The 17,500-nt window shown below is 46.9% G+C and overlaps 1 protein-coding gene across 9 annotated transcripts in view; it reads left to right on the top strand.

The window, feature by feature from the left end:
- Positions 1 to 12,495, top strand: part of shank3b (SH3 and multiple ankyrin repeat domains 3b) — a 21,679-nt gene extending 9,184 nt beyond the window's left edge. For 2 of the 9 annotated variants that reach the window (XM_068586338.1, XM_068586336.1), the window contains 25 exons: positions 66 to 161; positions 1,034 to 1,105; positions 1,245 to 1,353; positions 1,544 to 1,695; positions 2,045 to 2,174; positions 2,291 to 2,328; positions 2,507 to 2,623; positions 2,772 to 2,849; positions 3,129 to 3,195; positions 3,317 to 3,539; positions 3,947 to 4,122; positions 4,227 to 4,340; positions 4,508 to 4,583; positions 4,908 to 4,990; positions 5,404 to 5,528; positions 5,603 to 5,735; positions 6,056 to 6,136; positions 6,232 to 6,249; positions 6,741 to 6,871; positions 7,330 to 7,423; positions 7,588 to 8,226; positions 8,321 to 8,611; positions 9,134 to 10,415; positions 10,520 to 10,546; positions 11,136 to 12,495. In XM_068586338.1, coding sequence (XP_068442439.1) covers positions 66 to 161; positions 1,034 to 1,105; positions 1,245 to 1,353; positions 1,544 to 1,695; positions 2,045 to 2,174; positions 2,291 to 2,328; positions 2,507 to 2,623; positions 2,772 to 2,849; positions 3,129 to 3,195; positions 3,317 to 3,539; positions 3,947 to 4,122; positions 4,227 to 4,340; positions 4,508 to 4,583; positions 4,908 to 4,990; positions 5,404 to 5,528; positions 5,603 to 5,735; positions 6,056 to 6,136; positions 6,232 to 6,249; positions 6,741 to 6,871; positions 7,330 to 7,423; positions 7,588 to 8,226; positions 8,321 to 8,611; positions 9,134 to 10,415; positions 10,520 to 10,546; positions 11,136 to 11,724 — 4,941 coding nt within the window. In that variant the 3' untranslated portion in view covers positions 11,725 to 12,495. Of the gene's footprint in view, positions 162 to 1,033; positions 1,106 to 1,244; positions 1,354 to 1,543; positions 1,778 to 2,044; positions 2,175 to 2,290; positions 2,329 to 2,506; positions 2,624 to 2,771; positions 2,850 to 3,128; positions 3,196 to 3,316; positions 3,540 to 3,946; positions 4,123 to 4,226; positions 4,341 to 4,507; positions 4,584 to 4,907; positions 4,991 to 5,403; positions 5,529 to 5,602; positions 5,736 to 6,055; positions 6,137 to 6,231; positions 6,250 to 6,740; positions 6,872 to 7,329; positions 7,424 to 7,587; positions 8,227 to 8,320; positions 8,612 to 9,133; positions 10,416 to 10,519; positions 10,564 to 11,135 lie in introns of those variants that run through there. The other 7 variants (XM_068586333.1, XM_068586332.1, XM_068586339.1 and 4 more) reach the window with 7 other exon arrangements.
- Positions 12,496 to 17,500: the final 5,005 nt, after the last annotated feature.

Below are 17,500 nucleotides of genomic sequence, written 5' to 3'. Positions count from 1 at the left end.
AGCAGAGGGTTCTGGTGACGTTGACTCAGTCTCTGTCGGATGTTTTGAACTATGGTCTCTTCCAGCCGGCGTTCAACGGCCGAGCCGGAAAGTTTCTGGACGAGGAGCGTCTGCTGAATGAGTATCCTCTTCCTCCCATCACGCCGATCCCTTACCTGGAGGTACGAGCACACCTGTAGTTTAAAACCCCCGGACCCACTGGACACAGTGTCTTTACTGCCAGTAATCACCTGAAACAGCTGTTCAATGTAGTGTATAGAAGTCCTCTGGTTGTATAGAAGTCTATGCTTCATGTGTTGAAGCTGCATTCTCTCTCCTGACCACCAGGGGGCGACTCCTCTGGTTGTATAGAAGTCTATGCTTCATGTGTTGAAGCTGCATTCTCTCTCCTGACCACCAGGGGGCGACTCCTCTGGTTGTATAGAAGTCTATATAAATGGCATTTAGTAAATGATGGTCATTTAGGGTCAAACAGACCCTAAAGCAGAGGATGCTTTTTTTTCATCAGCTTGTAGATTACGTACATTACTTTTGTAAACATGATTACAAAGATTCATTTCAAAGTTTGAGAGGAATACGTCTTCTGTGGGAAGTCTAAAACGTTCAGTTACAAAAGTAAAGGTTTAGCGTTCATATCTTTGTTCGTGTCGAATCAGAAGCTTTGTGTGCGTCTCAGAGTCTGACAGATCTGCTTCCTCTGAGCCACAGAGCTCCATTGTTGTCCAAAGACTATTAAAAACAAGATTGTCTCACCGCCCGTCGAGACTAAAGTGTATTTTCATTTGTGTCAGACCCCCATTGTGATCTATGCAGACGTCTCATGGTGTCGACCTGTCAATCACCTTGGAGCCCCGCCCCTAAAGCATACTTCATGGTCTGTGAGAAGTAGAGTGATTTACAAAGACTTCTATACAACCAGAGGAGTCGCCCCCTGGTGGTCAGGAGAGAGAATGCAGCTTTTGATCTGGTCACAATGAACGTTGTGTAACATCTTTTTGAGTTTGTACTAAAACTTTCAACTCTTGTTTTACAGTTCCGTTACAAGCGGAGAGTTTACACGCAAAGCTACGTGGACGATAAGCAGCTGGCAAAGCTGCATACCAAGGTACACACACACACACACACACACACACACACACACACACACACACACACACACACAACACTATAAGTTTCATCATTTTTTGTTCAGCTATAAACAAATCTCGTTTTCTTTAGATCATAATTTGAATCTTGTTTTTCAGGCAAACCTGAAGCGTTTTATGGAACATGTTCACCAGAAGAATGTGGAGAAGGTTTCCAAATGGTTGGAAAAGGGCCTGGACCCCAACTTCCATGACTCCGACACCGGGGGTGAGTACTTATACACACACGGCACCATCTAAACGCTCACACAGCTAGCTAGCAAAGCTAACGGTTGCACACAAAACTAAATGTTGCTTTGACAAAATGAGACTTTGTTGACGTCCAGGATGATGTTCTCAATGGAGGAAACGTCATATTTGTGCGTAACAGCGGTTTGTGTGTCTGCGGCTCCTCTCAGAGTGTCCTCTGACTCTGGCGGTGCAGCTGGAGGGCAGCGGCGACCTCATCAAGGTCCTGCGCAGTGGAGGAGCCCACCTGGACTTCAGGACCAGAGACGGCATCACCGCTGTGCACCGGGCCGTCCTCTGCAGGAACAGCGCCTCTCTCAGCGTGAGAACACTCGCTGATGCATTATGGGAACTTTTCAGTGTGGTTGTTGTTCGTTGTTACCGTCGCGGCCCGAAGGCAGAACGTAAGAAGTACAGCTACTCAAGTTCTGTTCTTTGTTCTGTCTTTAATGCGAGAGTATGAGAAAGAACACATCAGATATGCTAGCTTCCTGCTATTAGTGCTAGCTTCCAGCTATAAGATTGTGCTAGCTTCCAGCTGTTGGTGCTAGCTTCCAGGTATTAGTGCTAGCTTCCAGCTATTAGTGCTAGATTAAGCTATAAGCGTGTGTTAGCTTCCAGCTATTAGTGCTAGCTTCCTGCTGCGTGTTGACGCTCCAGTTGCTCCTCAGACGCTTCTGGACCTCGGAGCGTCTCCGGACTACAAAGACAGCCGAGGCCTCACTCCCCTGTATCACTCCGCCATGGTGGGCGGCGCCCCCTACTGCTGCGAGCTGCTGCTGCAGGACCACGCCACCATCGGTACGGAGGCTCACAGGGGCCACACCTGGCTGTGTGTGTGTGTGTGTGTGTGTGTGTGTGTGTGTGTGTGCTGCCCATCACTGTATGATTATTAATTTGCTGTATTTTTGGTGCAGGGATGACGGATGAGAACGGCTGGCAGGAAATCCACCAGGTGACACATGCACACACACACACACACACACACACACACACACACACACACACACACACACACACACACACACGCAAACCAAAACGCCCACAATCAGTGAAATGACTTAACGACTTGTGTGTGTGTGTGTGTGTGTGTGTGTGTGTGTGGGGCGGGTGGGGGGGGCGTGGGGGTCCAGGCATGTCGCTATGGTAACGTGCAGCACTTGGAGCACCTGCTGTTCTACGGCGCAGACATGAGTTCCCAGAATGCATCAGGGAACAGCGCACTGCACCTGTGTGCTCTCTACAACCAGGCAAGAAGACACAACAAACACATCATAATAAACACGTTTTAATCATAATAAACACGTTTTAATCATAATAAACATCTGTTTTTTTTCATTGTGTTATTGTCATTCTGTTTATTTTTGAAGTTAATGAATAATTGCGGCTGGTTTGCAGGACAGTTGTGCCAGAGTGTTGCTGTTCAGAGGAGCAAACAAGGACATCAAGAACTACAACAACCAGACCGCCTTCCAGGTGAAAACAAAACCACCAAAAACATCCTGGAGTCAGACAGGAAGTCAGACAGGAAGTCAGACAGGAAGTCAGACAGGAAGTCAGACAGGAAGTCAGACAGGAAGTTAGAAAGTTGAGAGATGTTACTTTGATTTCATAGAATTTATTTAATTAATCATTATATATAACACATATATAATAAAAGCCTGATGTCTGATTAAGCTGTGTGTGTGTGTGTGTGTGTGTGTGTGTGTGTGTGTGTGTGTGTGTGTGTGTGTGTGTGTGTGTGTGTGTGTGTAGGTGGCAATAATTGCTGGGAACTTTGAGCTTGCAGAAATCATAAAAATCCACAAAAGCTCTGACGTTGGTGAGTTGGCTGAGACATTTAAATTATGTGTGTGTGTAGGCGCGCACGTTACAGGTGAAGTTAACTGTGTGTGTGTGTGTGTGTGTGTGTGTGTGTGTGTGTGTCTTTATATGTGCCCAAGTAGTTCCCTTCAGAGAAACTCCATCCTACACAAAGCGCCGCAGAGCCATCATGACGCGGTCGCCGGCGGGCAACGGTCTGTCTTCTCCTCGCTCTCTGATTCGCTCAGCCAGTGAAAACGTTCTGGAAAGCCCCGCCTCCTCCCCTGGCCCCTCCCTCCAAAGCCTGGAGACGCACCACGACACACACACACACTCACTACGACGACACACGCGCCGCCTCAGGTACACACACACACACACACACACACACAGTGTCAGTTGGTGACACGTGTGGAGTCAAACACAAGACAATGTTTTGTTCACTTGAAAAAAAAAAAGTAAAAAAAAAAAAATGAAAGTTGAAAAAAAAACAGAACTGAATCAAAATTTATATTGAACCCCCAAAAATTTTCATTTTTTTTTTTCATTTGGAAAAAAGAAAAAAAAACAACAACATTCGTCCTGAATTTACCTCCATACATGCTGCCTAAACCTCTCTCTCTCTCTCTCTCTCTCTCTCTCTCTCTCTCTCCCTCTCTCTCTCTCTCTCTCCCTCTCTCTCTCTCTCTCTCTCCTCTCTCTCTCTCTCTCTCTCCCCTCTCTTCCTCTCTCTCTCGTCTCTCTCTCTCTCCCTCTCTCTCTCTCTCTAGTCCGGGTGGGGGGGGTCTGGGGGAGGCCAGCCCCCCCTCCTCGCCCCCTGCGACCCCTCAGATGAGGAAGAGGAGGCTGTACAGCGCCGTGCCGGGTCGCACCTTCATCGCCACCAGGTCCCACGTCCCCCAGGGGCCCGGAGAGATCCAGCTGCACCGCGGGGAGCGGGTCAAAGGTCAGGAGTACTGCACGAGTACCAGGAGTACTCTGCTGTGTACCAGGAGTACTTTAATGTGTATCCGCAGCAGTAATACTGCAGTACTTTGTGTTCCTCTACAGTCCTGTCGATAGGAGAAGGAGGGTTCTGGGAGGGAAGCGTGAAGGGAAGAACCGGCTGGTTTCCTGCCGACTGTGTGGAGGAAGTCCAGATGAGACAATACGACCCACGGCTGGGTAAACAACAACAACAACAACAACAACAACAACAACAACTATATTTAATGCTATCATAATAACGACTGTTTGTAACATTTAAATATGAAACATATATATATATATATATATATATATATATATATAAATATATATATTGATGTATATTTGTACTTTATGGTGTCCAGAGACGAGGGAGGACCGCACTAAGAGGCTGTTCAGACATTATACTGTCGGTTCCTATGACAACTACACCTCCTACAGGTAACTCACCTGCACTGCTCTCCTGGTTCATTTACTGGCTGCAACACAAACTTATGTAATATTTGTATATCGTCGTATGAAAGGCAGTCAAAATGGTGGACAACGTGGCTTTAAATGTCATCATTATAAAGTTATTTAATTAATGTTTTGTTGATATCGATCAGTTAAAACATAACTATACAACTTTATGGTCATACATGTCAACATTTGTATGTTTTTCTGAAGATTTTAAACAAATATAAAACATTATTAATCCAATTAAATTGCTATTTATTTAACATAGTTCATCTATCACGAGTGAGAGTGTTGTGTTCTTTCTCGTAGTGACTATGTGATCGAGGAGAAGACGGCCGTGCTGCAGAAGAGAGAGAGCGAAGGATTCGGCTTCGTCCTCCGAGGAGCTAAAGGTAGACTTCTATACAACCACAGGAGTCGCCCCCTGGTGGTCAGGAGAGAGAATGCAGCTTTAACACATGAAGCATAGACTTCTATACAACCAGAGGAGTCGCCCCCTGGTGGTCAGGAGAGAGAATGCAGCTTTAACACATGAAGCATAGACTTCTATACAACCAGAGGAGTCTCCCCCTGGTGGTCAGGAGAGAGAATGCAGCTTTAACACATGAAGCATAGACTTCTATACAACCAGAGGAGTCGCCCCCTGGTGGTCAGGAGAGAGAATGCAGCTTTAACACATGAAGCATAGACTTCTATACAACCAGAAAGCCCACATGGTGCTGAAATGAGGTCCAGTCTGCCAAAATGAATCACCTGTGTTGGTGGAATAAAATCATATCGTCTTTTTTTCCGTCTCCTTTCCAAGCCGAGACCCCCATCGAGGAGTTCGCCCCCACCCCGGCGTTCCCCGCCCTGCAGTACCTGGAGTCAGTGGACCAGGGGGGCGTGGCCTGGAGGGCGGGGCTACGGACCGGAGACTTCCTCATAGAGGTACACGCACGTCCTCTAACGCGCGGCATCGAAACATCAGGGCTCTGAGACTCACCTGTCTGTGTGTCGTCCAGGTGAACGGCGCCGACGTGGTGAAGGTGGGTCACCGGCAGGTCGTCTCTCTGATCCGACAGGGGGGGAGTCGACTGCTGATGAAGGTCGTGTCCGTTTCCAGGAAGTCTGAAACCAACTTGGTCCGGAAGAAAGGTCCTTTATTTATTTAAATTAAATTAACTATTTCTGTGTTTGATTCTCGTATCGTTTCTTTTATTTGGTTGTATGAACGCTGTCACTCATCCAGTTTAACTTTTGGAGATGTGCATCACATGTTTGGTTTCATGTGGGACTTGAACAGCGGTTTCCTGGAGTACCTCAAGGCTCTTTCCTAGATCCTCTTCTGTTTGGTATTATTTGACTTGACCCGTCCTTTTCCTTCTTGTCACCTGACTACTTGCTCTCAGCCTCTCATATCCTTTCCATGTGAAGTCGATACCAGGCTGAACTTGTGATTGGTTCATGTCTTGTAGCTCCGCCCCCTCCAAAACGAGCCCCCAGCACGTCGTTGACACTCAGATCCAAGTCAATGACCGCTGACTTGGAGGACATAGGTAAAACACACACACACACACACACACACACACACACACACAGGTGAAAGTCAAACTGTCAGAGTGTGTGTTGTTGACCTTTGTTCTGTCTGCAGCCAGGAGGAGGCGCTTCGGTGAGTCACAAGGGCCTGATGATGTTGTCGTGGTCGTTTTTGTGGCTTTTTTTTGTGTTTTTTGTGTTTTTTGTGATTTGTGTGTTTGTGACGTAAAGCTGCCGTGATGATGTCTCGTTGGTCTGATGATGTCATTTTGTGTCAGTGACGTTACAGTCGGGCCGTATGTAGCTAACAGATCATTTCTTACACAGTATTTAGATCCTGGAGAGAAGTAAAAGTACTAGTACCACACTGTAAAGATACTGTGCTCCAGTAAAAGTACTAATACAACAGTTTTGCACTTTTTTTGGCCTATTTATTTCCCATCTGCTATTTTAAAGTCAGTATTTCTTAAATCCTGCCTGCGGCCCTGCTGACTCACGCGGTGATGTAATGATGTCATGTTTTCGTGGTCGTGATGTCATACTTCTGTGTTTAATTAGCTTTGCTTGTTCGTTTACCTTGTTGTTTTGTTTGTTTGTTTTCATCACATCTCCTCCTCGCTGCAGACAAACTGGATGAGATGTTGGCCGGAGGGCAACAGGAAGTCGTTCTCAGGGCGCGGCCGTCGGACGACTTCAGGGCGGCGACGGTGAAACAGAGGCCGACGAGCCGCCGCATCACTCAGGCTGAGATCAACGTGAGTCCACGGGCGAAGTCTCGCTCCTGAACATCGCAAAAATACGATGTTTGCTGATTAATAAGATGCCGAATGAGCGACATCATGATGCCGAAATGTGAAAAGTCTGAACTTGTGTTTTGTCAGTTCTGTTCACAAGACGACGAGCAAGCAACTTTTAAAACGATTGTTTTCTGAATGGAGTTTGGAATCAATCAAATAATCGATTAAAAAAAACAAAAAAAAACTATATATATATATATATATATATATATATATATATATATATATATATATATATATATATATATATATATATATATTCATTGAAAAAAAAAAAAAAAAAAAAAAGAAGAAAAAAAAATTAAAAGAAAAAAAAAAATTTCAAAAATTGAAGATTTTTTTTTTATTTTATTAATTGTATTTTCTTGGCCTATTAGGAGTGAAAAAACAAAAAAATGAAATGTTTTTCTGTGCAGTCGTTGTTTGAGCGTCAGGGTCTCGTGCCTCCCTCCGCTCCAGAGAAAAGCACCATGGCTTTACCTCGAGGAATGTCCAGAACCAAGAGCTTTGGTGAGACACACACAAATACACACACACCACACACACACACACACACACACACACACACACACACACACACACATTACATTCCTGCATTCCCCCCAAAACATTTTTAGGCACCTTTTTATTTAATTGTTTTATTTGTATGTATTTATTATTTGTATTTATTACAGGCACACCTGATGACGACAGGATCTCAGCACTAATCAATGAAAGTCGGTTTCCACGGAGCTCCTCACTGACGGACAGCTTCATCCCCCCGCCCCCTCAGATGGCTCCGCCTCCTCCTCCCTCCGCCTCCTCCTCCACCTCCTCGCTTTTCCTCCTGGACTCCGGCCCGCCTCCCTCGTTCCTGCCCCCTTCTCCCCCGGCCCGAGGGGAGGGGCTTACCCGCTCCAGCTTCAAGCCGGGGGCGGAGCCTAGGCTCCAGGAGCTCACCGATTCGCCAACGAGGAGCCAAGCCCACGCCGAGCGGCAGAGGAAGGCGAGGTCGATGATCATCCTGCAGGACACGCCGCCGCAGCTGCAGCCCGACGTGCACGGCGGCGCCGCCACGCACACGCTGCACACCGCCACGCACACCGCCACACACACTGCCACGCACACCGCCACGCACACGCTGCACACCGCCACGCACACCTCCACGCTGTCTCTCCACAGCACTAGCCCCGCCCTCGGTCACTCGCCGCTATCACGCCGCCGGGGACGCCCAATAGAAAACCCGTACGCTAACGTGGGACATCAGGCTCCGCCCTCCAAGCCCCAGAGGAGGAAGTCGCCTTTGTTGAAACAACTTCCTGTCGAGGAGCAGGGTCAGGATTTACATTTTTGTCTAATTTTCCGAAAACATTTTTAGCATGTCACTCCTACCAGTCTCACTCCTTCTTGTTTATCTTCTCCTTCCAGGACTTGGAATGAAAGAGCTGGATTTGTTGAAGGTAGACGGAGGACCCAGCAGCCCCAGTCGGGCGGAGCTTTACCAGCAGCAGGTTCTTTCAGAGCGCGCTCGCGTTCAGGGTCGCAGGTCGTCGCTCTTCCTGTCCGTGGAGGGAGCCGGGTCGGAAAACCAGGTGCCGCCTCTCCTGACCCTGAGCCACTCGATGGACGACCTCGGCGAGCTTCCGCCACCAGCTCCCGTCCTGTCGCCTTCTCCCACGCCTCACACCTTCCTCCACCCGCTGACGGGGAAGCCTCTAGGTCAGTCTGTTGCTAGAGTCTGGAAAGGTACTATGTAAAGTAGGAAGGGACCTTGGACAGAGCCTGAGGTATTCCACAAAATAATATGGGATCTAGGATAGAGCCTTGCGGTATTCCACAAAATACCTTAAGGTACTCCGTAAAATAGAAGACCTCGGTTGGAGCCTCTACTTTACTAAATGGAAAGGGACCAAGGACAGACTCTTGCGGTACTCCACAAAAAAAGGTACTCTGGGAAATAAAATGGAACCAGAGTCTGGAGGCACTCCAGGAATAGAAGTGGATCAAGCACAGAGCATTGAGGTTTAAACTAAAGGGGATCTAAAAGAGAGCCTTGAGGTACTCCACTGTACAAAAGGGGACAAGGAGAGACTAAATACAAGGGAGTCTAGTTCAGAGTCTTGAGTTACTGCACATCATGGAGCAGGACCTGGGAAAGGGCTTGACTATGTGAAACAGTAAGCTGTTTGTTGTTGAAGTGTCCAAATCCGAACTACCGATAATTTTGTCTTTTTTCCTCAGACCCCTCATCTCCACTCGCCCTGGCACTTGCTGCACGCGAACGAGCGCTAACTGCCCGCACGCCGAGCCCAGAGCCCAGACTGAAGCACATCTCTGCCTCCACGACACCCATACTGACCCCGGCCGCCAGCCCCGAGGGTCGACACAAGCGGACCCCGATCACCACACCACAGAGTAGCCCCGAGCCGCGGTCCAAACGCACCACCCCTCAGACGAGTCCCGAGCAACGAACCAAGCGCACCACTCCCCAGACCAGTCCTGAGCTCAGGCACAAACGCATAACCCCGCCCTTGTTCCCTGACGGACAAGTGGAGCGTCCGGAAACAGAGGGAGGAGTCACATCGCCTGCCGGCCCCTCCCCTGAGCGCTGGAGACCCACCCCGTTGCCATCGCTGGCCAATGAGAGTCACCCTGCTCTGATTGACAGGCGCAGAAGCCTCACAGTGGGCAGCTCAGAGGAGGAGGGCGGGGCTTACACAGTAACACTCCCACCAGCGTTGTTGTCGTCCAGTGATGAGGAAACTAGGGAGGAGCTTCGCAGGATTGGCCTTGTAACTCCCCCCGCTGCCTTCGCCAGTCCTCCCGCTCTTCCTCCCCCATCCTCCCTCACCCTGTTGCCACGGCGAGGTGGAGAGGGAGGTGGAGGTGAGACGGGTCCCGAATCCGTAGGTGAGGAAGGAGGTGACGAGCGACTCCACGAGAGCTCCTCCCCGAGCTCACTCCCTCCCTCCATTACCTTGGCGTCCCCTCCTGGCCCCTCCTCCCCCTGCTCCCCTCCGGCCACTCACCCCACCCCCTCGTCTCCCTCCGCCTCCCCTTCTGGTTTCAAGCCTCGCCTTCGCTCACCGATCGGTCGAGGCCGCTCCACACTCCGCGACCCGCTGCTGAAGCAGTCGTCCGACAGCGAGCTCCTCCCGTCCGCCGCGTCCTACTCCTCCCCTTCCTCCCCACTCTGTTCCTCCCCCACCGGCGGCGGTGGACGGCAGCCTCGCTACCTGTTCCAGAGGAGGTCGAAGCTGTGGGGGGGCGGGGACGACCGCGACGAGCGGCGGGGCTTCAGCCCGGATGAAGGAGGGCGTCCGGTAGCGCTGGGAGGCCAGACGTCGAGTTCAGTCGCGGATCTCAGCAGCCGGTCGGCGTCGGCACTGGAGCTGAGCGGCCGGGCCGGGTCTGGACTCGATCTGGCTAATCGGCTGCAGTTGCTAAACAAAGACAGTCACTCTCTTGGGGAGGAACCGAGCCCTCTCGATCCGGGCCGGAGGTCACCAGTAGGAGGTGCCAGGTACTACCAACAGCCTTTTTACCATAAATCCTGAAGTACCGCTGATCAGAGTGCTGCCGTCTGTGTGGATGTCGTAACAGAATCTGTTGTTTGTGTTGTTCCAGATGTGTGGACAGTGAAGACAGTAAATCGTAGGTTTTTATCTCTGGTAAACATTTCTCGTTATCGTTACGGGATGATTTTAATTTGCTAACCGCTAACTAACAAGCGCTTTCGCAGATGACTAACTACTAAATGTCTGCAATTACTGCCCCATCCGTCTTTTCAATTAAAGCTTGGGCGTTTGCTTAACACCTACCAAATCTGTCCGATTATAGCTCAGCAACCATAACCAGGCTTGTTGAGCTTTGTGTCTCTATGTGTGGTAAGCATCGGGCGTCATAGAACAAAAGCAAATAACACACCATATATATTTCACCTGTCAAACCGCAAACATTAACCTCTCAGACGAGCTAGCTTATATCTACAGCAGCACCTTCGCGGTACCTTTTGAGGCCAAGAGTTAGCGTATCGTTAGCTCGCACAAATCATGTTTTGTTGCTCCTTGGGGTGTTCGATAGCGAGCGAAGTATCCGAACAGTGTTGCGTGAGCTTAACTTTCATTTCCTGGTGGTGATAATTAGCTTTAGACGAGGCTAAAGGCTTTGAGGCCTCAGAGCTTCCAGCTGATATAACTGGTCAGCGATACCGGTGTCGTTCATGCTGTGTAATGTGTTGCAGGTTGTTCTCCAGTCTCGGAGAACTCCACACCATCTCCCAGCGAGGTTACGGCGCCAGCTATACGGTCCGACCGGGGAGCCGCTACCCCGTAGCCCGCCGGAGCCCCTCCCCCTCCCCGTCCGATAGGTCAATAGGCCACGCCTCCTCCACCGCCCCCTGCACTGAGAGGCCGGACCTGAGCTCGGGCCGCGGCCTCACCATCCTGAAGTCGTCCAGCCTCAGCCTCCCCTCGGAACCAAAGGAGGTTCGGTTCGTGATGCGCAGCGCCAGCGCTCGGACCCGGTCCCGCTCGCCCTCCCCCTCGCCCCACGCCTCCCCCTGCCCCTCCCCCGTCCTCAGCGGGCCCCTACTGGCCCTCCGGCCGTGGAGGCAGCGGCCCCTCAACCTGTGGAACAAATACGACGTGGGCGACTGGCTGGAGAGCGTCGGCCTGGCTGAGCACCGCCAGCGCTTCCAGGAGCACGAGATCGAGGGCTCCCATCTCCCGGCGCTCACCAAGGAGGACTACGTGGAGCTGGGCGTCACCAGACTGGGGCACCGGATCAACATCGAGAGGGCGCTCAGACAGCTGCTGGATGGTTCCACTTGACCCCTCGCCTCCGACCACTGACCTCTAGACATCCTGAACTGTGACCTCATAACCCCTGACCTCGGTCAGACACTAGGCCATCTCTTTGGCTAGAATACCTTAGCCGTGACTGAATCTTTAGACCTTTTTACCAACGTGGAGCTCAGCTCTCTGAGTTCTCTCGCTGACATTTTGGCTCATCGGCTCTTTGATCAACCCAAACGGACTGGTAGCGCCGCTGTCTGCGTCCAGGGGAAAAAAGCTGTTGTGTTATTTTAGATCTCCAAGGTTTAGTTTGACCTCGGGTAACGCCTAGTGCCTCGTGTTTACGCTGTACAAGCCCTCCAAACACATTTCTATTTTAAAGTAAAACAATCCATTTAGTCGTCCTGGTTGCTCTGTAGTCTTAAAGTTTTTGGGCAAAGCTTTTTTCGCCAAAAGTGAAATTTAAGTTAAGGCTGCATCAATTCAGGCCAGAGAGCTATTTTCTTACGCCAGAGGAATGAAACCATTTTGTACGAATCCAAACTAGCGCTGAGGTCTGAGACCCAGAATAGTGTAAAAACCCTTAATGTTTTCAAAACAGAGATGTTTGGAAAGGCTATACTTTTGAAATCTTGGAAACTTCAATCAACAAAACCCAAAGGTATTAATTTATTAATGAAAGCAAATTTTCCTAATAGTGAAGCTGTAAACAATAATTCTTTGGAATTTTTTTGTGTTTCACACTAAAGTTATTTTTAGACATTCACAAGAATTTAAAATTGTACCTCCAGTTGCTAAAGTTCTGAACTAGGGATATATATATATATATATATATATATATATATATATATATATATATATATATATATATATATATATATATATATATATATATATATTCAAAAACTTATGTAACGCAGCTGCTAAACAAAAAGTGTATTCTGACCTGAAGCACCAGAAAACACCAGAGTTTTTGACCAAAACCAGCGTTTAACAGCGCAACGTTAGCTCGCTAAGCTAATTAGTAAACAGGTGGCATCCACACAGTGTTCTTCAGTGTTACGTTAGCTCACTAAGCTAATTTTGTTAGCTCGCTAAACTGGTCACATAAACAGGTGGCGGGTCATTGATCAAAGAGCTGATCTGACAAACTGATGAATATAACGAGACGGGTGATTTCCCTCGTGCCATTCTGCTTCCCCAGACGAGCTCAGCTGGACGCTAGCGAGCGACTGGACGTCTCCGCCTTAACAACGACGGCGTGGAGATTAGCGGAGGATATTTCTTCGTCTTTCTTGTGACTTTTTTCTTTTATTCTTTTCTTCTTCCAAATATCACTCACGAAGAATTTCGCTGTTCATTTTGAGTCCATATCTTAACGCCGATCATTTAGAATTAATGAATAACAAGTAATAATAACGTGGTGGTGATGACTCGCAGAGTTTCTATAACAGTTTTGGAAAATGATTTTGAGTTCGTTATGATTTGACAATGAGCTGAATTTTCGAGGTCGTTCCGGTGACGTTTTGAGATTCATAATGATTTGTCAATGAGTGTGACTTTGTGCTGATGTGCTGTGTGTTTCAGGGAGAGCTGCAGCAGAGCTCCAACTGGTTTCTAACCTGCTTCTCGAGGGCTTACTGTACATGGTGCTATCTGTTTAAAGCCATCTGTACAGAGAATATACCTTCCCCTCCTATTCCTTCCTCACGCTAACACACAAAACTCTTATTTCAACCCCCCGTGACTCTAATATTCCTCAATAATCCATCGACGTGGCTGTAGCAGCTGTAAACCGCCCCGCAGTAATGGTCACTTTGCCAGGAACAGGCCATATATGGAGTTTCCTCCCTGCCATATTGGGGATTTCTTCCCTGCCATACGTGGAGTTACCTCCAGAACGTCTGCAGAGCTTTCCAGAGGTTGTGAAAAGTGTTTAAAACAAGCCTCAAAAAGACGCCGAAAATCAGTGAAAAATCACATCGAAATTTGTGGAAAATGTATTTTTATGAAGAACATTGCAGGGTGTTTTTATTCCGGCTAATGAAGCTTCACAAGAACTTAAATTTGATAGTAGTGGAAATCACAAATGATCGAGTTTTACATACACCTGATTTAGTTCCAATAAACACAGAGTTGTGAAGCCAACATTTATTAAAAGTGAAAGAATACACACAGTTTTCCGCGTGGATCCATATTTGTTGGCGTTTAATATTAAAAAAACACCTTTTCATTGAGGCCAGTAAGCAATTTGCTCTCACACAAAGAACCTGCGGTTGAGCAGCAATGTAACAGCAACTATAAATTACATTCCTATAACCACAATAACACAACTATTATTGTTCCTGTTTTTTCACTTCATGTGAAAATAGCTTCATGGAAACGTTCTCAAATAAATCTGATTTATCGCCCAGCCCTGTAAAAAAAACAAACACTTTATACAAGCTGTGATTTACAGTTTTTGGAAAGCTATCGCTAGCCTGCCTGCCTTGCTAGCTAACGCACTTTATACTCAAAACCCCGTCAAGCTAACTTTACCCACAATATGCACGAACACGCCGTCTGGTCGCAGTTTACAACAATTAGTGGACATCACTCTTTCGCCATCTGACCCAGACAGATGAGACTTGTATCTATAGAACCACGACGTGTTTAGCCTAGCTTAGCCTAGCTTAGCACAAAGACTAGATGCAGGGGGAAACTGCTAGCCCCGCGTTATCAAAAGGGGAAGACATGCATGTATTTCTTCACTTCAATTCAAACCCGAATAACCTTCAGTCTCTCCTCTCGAATCCCCTCCGAAGTACAATCAACGCTCTAGTGCCTGTTTCCACAACGACTAATCCACTTAGCTTTTTATTCCCGAAGGAAATACCTGAACTCAAGCTGAACCACAATCATGAATCCCAAAGTTGTACAAGTACACGGTGCCCTTTTATGTGAAAAAGTATTACCTGCCCACCGGCAGAGCACAGAGGTATAGAGAGTATAGTCTATGTACAGCACATTGCAGTAGACTTTATAGCCTGTATAATATATATTATGGTAGAATAATGTAGCTATAGTGTATTATATAAAGTATAGTAGACAATAAAATGTATACAGTAATATTTTGGTAGACTGTAGTCTATTGAGGCTTTAGCCGTATATGTGATATTCAGACTTTGTTGGAGCCGAACCCTGTTTTTATTGGTCTCCTAGAACCCGGGTTACTTTAATAACCTACAGCACACAGGCGTTTTTATTCCTTCTTAAAGTTTATCTGACTCCCTGAGCTCTGGGTCCAAAGTAATGTTTGGATTTAAGCGTCTTGAAGTTAGAAGGTGCTCCTTCTTCTTCTTAAGTTGCTCTTAAAATATTTGATTTAGACAAATTCAGACTTCGTAAAATGTGCAAACTTCGGAGGTTTCGGTTCATTTTCTGAAGCCTTCAGCTTCTCACAGACGTCGGCTGTAACGCTGGACCGCACCAGTAGAAACCAGTAGAAACCAGTGAACCCAGAAGAAAACATCACAACGCAAACAGGTTATTTTTGGGGTCAGTTTTGGTCTCGCGCGTGTCGAGAACGTAGCTGCTTACGCTGAGTGAATATCACATATAACTGTATGTAGTATATATTATAATGGACTATAGTCTACTGTACGCCGCCACACAAGGAGGCGTGGCCGGCTCCTTTTCTCTGCAGTGTAACAATGAAAATCAGCGATGGAGAGGTCACGTGACCTCTTGACCTCTGACCTCAGGTCCCCCGACCCTGTACACTAACAGAAAACATTCATTTGTTGTGAGGACTTCTCAGCCAATCAGAAACCAGCAAAACCTGCTGCTAAACATCTGTTCGGTGACGCGCTGACGAAGGGAAGTCGGTGGTGTTCCTCCGCCGGGAAAAAAGTAGATCCTTTTTCTGATTTTCAGTCTAAAACGTCCTGCCTTCAAAATAAAAGCGGAAAAAGAAGACGTGAATTTATTTATTCTGTCCATCCAGAACTTCTTGGTTCCACTTGAGTAGTTTCTCAAGTACAAGTACAACGTTGTGACATTTCACGACATCTCAGAGAGAAATAGTGTATTTACTCCATTCATATGAGAACAAAATTAAGATTTTACACATGAAACATATGAGTTTATAAAATATGATCCTTTGTTACAGATTCAATCATTTAATATATGAAGTAGTAAAAAAGTAAAATTTTAACATAAATGCCTAGTTTACATATTAATAAAACATCACATAATAAGAGATAAGAAACGTTAATCTTTTATTAGTCCCACATTAGCAGTAATATAATGTAATGGAGAAGAAACGGCTTTAAAAAGACGGAACAAAGAGCCAAAATGGCCGCCACTGCGATCTGACAGTGTTCAGCTTCCTGCTGATTGGCTGAGAATCCTGGCTTTCTTACCTGCGTGTGAAACCTCCCTCCTCCTGATATTCACCTGGTTATAATGGTTTAATGGTTACTTTCCTCCTCCTCCTCTCTAGCTTCCTCTTTTTACAGTATGTTTGTAGTTTCTTCTGAGTGAGTGGCGTGTGTGTACTTGTAGTTTTTTTCTTCCTTTTTCTAAAAACTAAAGAGCACACAAACAACAACCGATGAGCTCTGCAACGCAACAGATTGTAATCTTTATAATAAACTCTCATTTATTACAAAGTTGACCACAGTCGTGTTGTCGTCCTTCTTTCACGAACAGACTTTTCTTTGTGTCTATTTTTCTTCCGTAACATGTTTTTGGATAAACAATACTTGTTGGTATGTGTTGGTGCGTCTGCCCCTCTGTTGTGGAACCAGAGGCGTTCAAGGTCCAGGAAGAAAGTTCCTCATGTAACGCGCTATTTATTTTACTTTCATACCTCTAATGGTGTTCAATGCGTCCTCTGAACCACCAACATGATGCTTTTGTGCCTCAAATTATCAGAGAATATTGTCAGATTAACCTTTTTAAAATTGTTCTGTCCCTCTCTGAACTCATGAAATGTCATAGATTTATTTCTCGTATTAATACTCACGTTCCTCGAGGAATTGCAGCAGCAGCCGTCTTTGATAAAAACACTGAACATTAACGTAATTATAACTCATTTTAAAGTCTTGTTCTTATTGTTTCTCACCCAACCTAGAAAGTAGTAATAATTTTATATGTTATCATAACTGCGTTCATCTCTTTATTAGAATTGATTTAAATGACAGATTCACATCTAAAATGTAAGTTATCAAACCGAGCTGCAACCTGATTGGCTGTTGAACGCCTCCCCCTGCGCTCCCATTGGCCGGTGGACTCGTGACCTGAGACTTCATGAAGCTGCAGGTCGACGCACCGCAGTCAAGAGGATCAACACGAGCAAAGGTACAAGTACAGCAGAGTCATATCTGATGTTTATGGAGCAATATTGCTGCTGTTTTACTGTGTTTTCTGCTTTTTACTGCTAAAAGTGAGTAAATGAGTAAATGAGTGAATGAGTGATGGCAGAATGGAGAACGAGATGAGAGGTCAGTCTTTCACAAGAAGTTAAATGTAAATCACGACATGTTCATGTAATGTTTGAAGCTGAGAGGTTGAGTCCCGGCTGAAGCCCCTTGTCTTGGTGCTCTGGTTGTATAGAAGTCTATGCTTCATGTGTTAAAGCTGCATTCTCTCTCCTGACCACCAGGGGCGACTCCTCTGGTTGTATAGAAGTCTATGCTTCATGTGTTAAAGCTGCATTCTCTCTCCTGACCACCAGGGGGCGACTCCTCTGGTTGTATAGAAGTCTATGCTTCATGTGTTAAAGCTGCATTCTCTCTCCTGACCAACAGGGGGCGACTCCTCTGGTTGT

The sequence above is a fragment of the Clinocottus analis genome, unplaced genomic scaffold (genome assembly GCF_023055335.1).
Source record: "Clinocottus analis isolate CAN_PGR_092001 unplaced genomic scaffold, fCliAna1.0.p SCAF_20, whole genome shotgun sequence".
Lineage (NCBI taxonomy): Eukaryota > Metazoa > Chordata > Actinopteri > Perciformes > Cottidae > Clinocottus > Clinocottus analis.
This window is presented reverse-complemented; position numbering and strand designations above follow the sequence as displayed.